This window comes from Austrofundulus limnaeus, unplaced genomic scaffold (assembly GCF_001266775.1).
Source record: "Austrofundulus limnaeus strain Quisiro unplaced genomic scaffold, Austrofundulus_limnaeus-1.0 Scaffold179, whole genome shotgun sequence".
NCBI lineage: Eukaryota > Metazoa > Chordata > Actinopteri > Cyprinodontiformes > Rivulidae > Austrofundulus > Austrofundulus limnaeus.
The window spans coordinates 866,686-869,341 of NW_013952581.1; the positions used below are offsets into that span (position 1 = coordinate 866,686).

Below are 2,656 nucleotides of genomic sequence, written 5' to 3' on the forward strand. Positions count from 1 at the left end.
TTATAAAAGTCTAAATAAAACAAAAATATTGGTGGTAATTTTTGACTGTGCAACTTTACAAACGGCACCCCATACAAATCTGTTTCTGCACAGGATAAATTATTATTTCTTATCAGTCTTTCTGTTCAGAATCCTTTTCTACAGTGAATGGAATAAAACGCAAATATTACAATTTGAAAACAATCCTAAAAGCGGTGTGAGAGAGCAAAGAGAAAGATTTCAGGTCTGAAGGTGAACTTTATGAGTTTCTGCTGGAGGAGGAGGAAGAGGAGGAGGATGGGGAGGAGAACGAGGAGGAGGAGGAGGAGGAGGGGGCTGCGGTATAAAAGCTGGAGTCACTTCAGATCTGAAGTTGAGGAGCGTCGCGCGCGCAGCGGATTAAAAGGCTCTCCTCTTCCCGCCCTGGATGTGAGCGGGTCCAACATCTCATCATGAAGCCGGTCTGTCTCCGGATGCTTTTCGCGGGAGTTTGAGTTGCCGGGAGTCCAGAAGCCGCGGATGGAGTGAAGAAGATGAAGAAGAGGAGACTCGAGGCTTCCCGCGGGACATGGACACGCTGCAGTTCTGCAGAGGAGACGCGCGCGCGGAGGATCCGGGTCTCCTGTGAGCTCCATGAGGCGGGAGTCTGACGCGGGCAGGTGGAGGGATGGAGGCACCGAGCCCCCCCGCCAACATCTCCGGCAGCAATGAGACCCAGTCCAACCTGACCTCCGGGGCGCAGGAGCCGGACTCCGGTCTGGGCTTCCAGGTGGTCCTGGCCCTGACTCTGGCCCTCATCACCCTGGCCACCACCCTCTCCAACGCCTTCGTCATCGCCACCATCTACCAGTCCCGGAAGCTGCACACGCCGGCCAACTTCCTGATCGGGTCCCTGGCGCTGACGGACCTGCTGGTGTCGGTTCTGGTGATGCCCATCAGCGCGCTCTACACCGTGTGCCAGACCTGGACCCTGGGCCAGGTGCTGTGCGACATCTGGCTCAGCTCGGACATCACGTGCTGCACCGCCTCCATCCTCCACCTGTGCGTCATCGCGCTGGACAGGTACTGGGCCATCACGGACGCGGTGGAGTACTCCAAGAAGCGCACGCCGGCGCGCGCGGCGGGGATGGTGGCTACGGCCTGGGTGATCGCCATCTCCATCTCCCTGCCGCCCTTCTTCTGGCGCCAGGTGAAGGCGGAGGAGGTGACGAGCTGCAACGTCAACACGGACCACATCTTCTACACCATCTACTCCACCTTCGGAGCCTTCTACATCCCCACGCTGCTGCTGCTCGCGCTCTACGGCCGGATCTACGTGGAGGCGCGGAAGCGCATCCTGAAGCAGGCGCGCAACAAGCCCGGGAAGAGGCTGACCTCCGCGCGCCTCATCACCAACTCCCCCGGCTCCGTGGCCTCCACCACCTCTCTAAACTACGGCACGAACGACGCGTCGTCGTGCGGAGACCCCGCCTCCTCCTCCGCGTGCCCCAACGCCGGCCAGGTGAAGGTGACCGTGTCGGACGCGCTGCTGGAGAAGAAGCGCATCTCCGCGGCGCGCGAGAGGAGGGCCACCAAGACCCTCGGGATCATCCTGGGGGCCTACATCGTCTGCTGGCTGCCCTTCTTCATCTACACCCTGTTAGTGCCTCTGTGCGCCTCGTGCTTCCATCCGGGGCTCTTCGACATCTTCACGTGGCTGGGTTACCTGAACTCTCTGATCAACCCGATCATCTACACCATGAGCAACGAGGACTTCAAGCAGGCCTTCCACAAACTGCTGCTGAGGTCCAGCTGCTGCGGGCCCTGAGGACAGCCTGTCCACACACTGGCTCCCTTTCAAAGGACAGCTAATGAGCGTTAATATCTTACCTGCTGCATATAATGCCAGCAGCAGATAGCTGTAGCACTTCCTGCAAGAATATATCTCTACAGAGATAATATGAAGCTGGCAACAAAACAATTTATTTAGAAATGTTTAAAATTTAGGGGAAGATCTTTAAGTTTGTCTGCTCTGAACAAAACTAAGTTTCTCCAACTCAGAGCTATCTGCAGCAGGTAAGATATTCACTGTTCACAGCTTCTTTTTGTGGTTTCAAAAGAGAAGTTTTCACGTCATGGACTGAGCCGTGGAATTATTCCCTTTAACCTGAGGGAACGTGTCTGTGAGTGTAAGGGCTAGGAGGATGCCCCGCCCCCTAACACTTTCGTTGTCTTCGGAGAAAGCCCCGCCCCCTGATCTCTCAAGTCGTCCTCAGACTCTGTTGAAGTCTTGCGCCACCCTTTTTACCGGGTATTTGATCATTTTTGGTGGTTTTGAGGGATTTCCTAATTGGTTATTGTTTTTTTCCAGTTGTACCAGTTTTTGAGGGGTACCCTACCAATCGGTTATGTTTTTTTCCAGTTTTAGCTGCGTTTCAGGTTTTTCCATTCAATCGTTCATATTTTGTTCCGTTTTAGACTATTTTTAGGGTTTTGCTACCTATCGGTTATGTTTTTTTCCGATTTTAGCTGCTTTTGAAGGGTTTGTTACCGATTAGTTATTTATTTATTTTTATTTTTTCAGTTTTAGACCCCTCCTGTCCTCCTCAGACTGTGTGGAAGCCCCGCCCCCTGATCCCTCCTGTCCTCAGACTGTGTGGAAGCCCCGCCCCCTGATCCCTCCTGTCCTCCTCAGACT

The 2,656-nt window shown here is 54.1% G+C and overlaps 1 protein-coding gene across 1 annotated transcript; it reads left to right on the forward strand.

Moving 5' to 3' along the window:
- Positions 1 to 64: 64 nt before the first annotated feature.
- Positions 65 to 2,650, forward strand: LOC106524225 (5-hydroxytryptamine receptor 1B). Its single transcript, XM_014017951.1, has one exon. It carries the CDS (start codon positions 647 to 649, stop codon positions 1,784 to 1,786), a length of 1,140 nt encoding a protein of 379 aa, XP_013873405.1. The 5' UTR covers positions 65 to 646; the 3' UTR covers positions 1,787 to 2,650.
- The last annotated feature ends 6 nt before the right edge of the window (positions 2,651 to 2,656 follow it).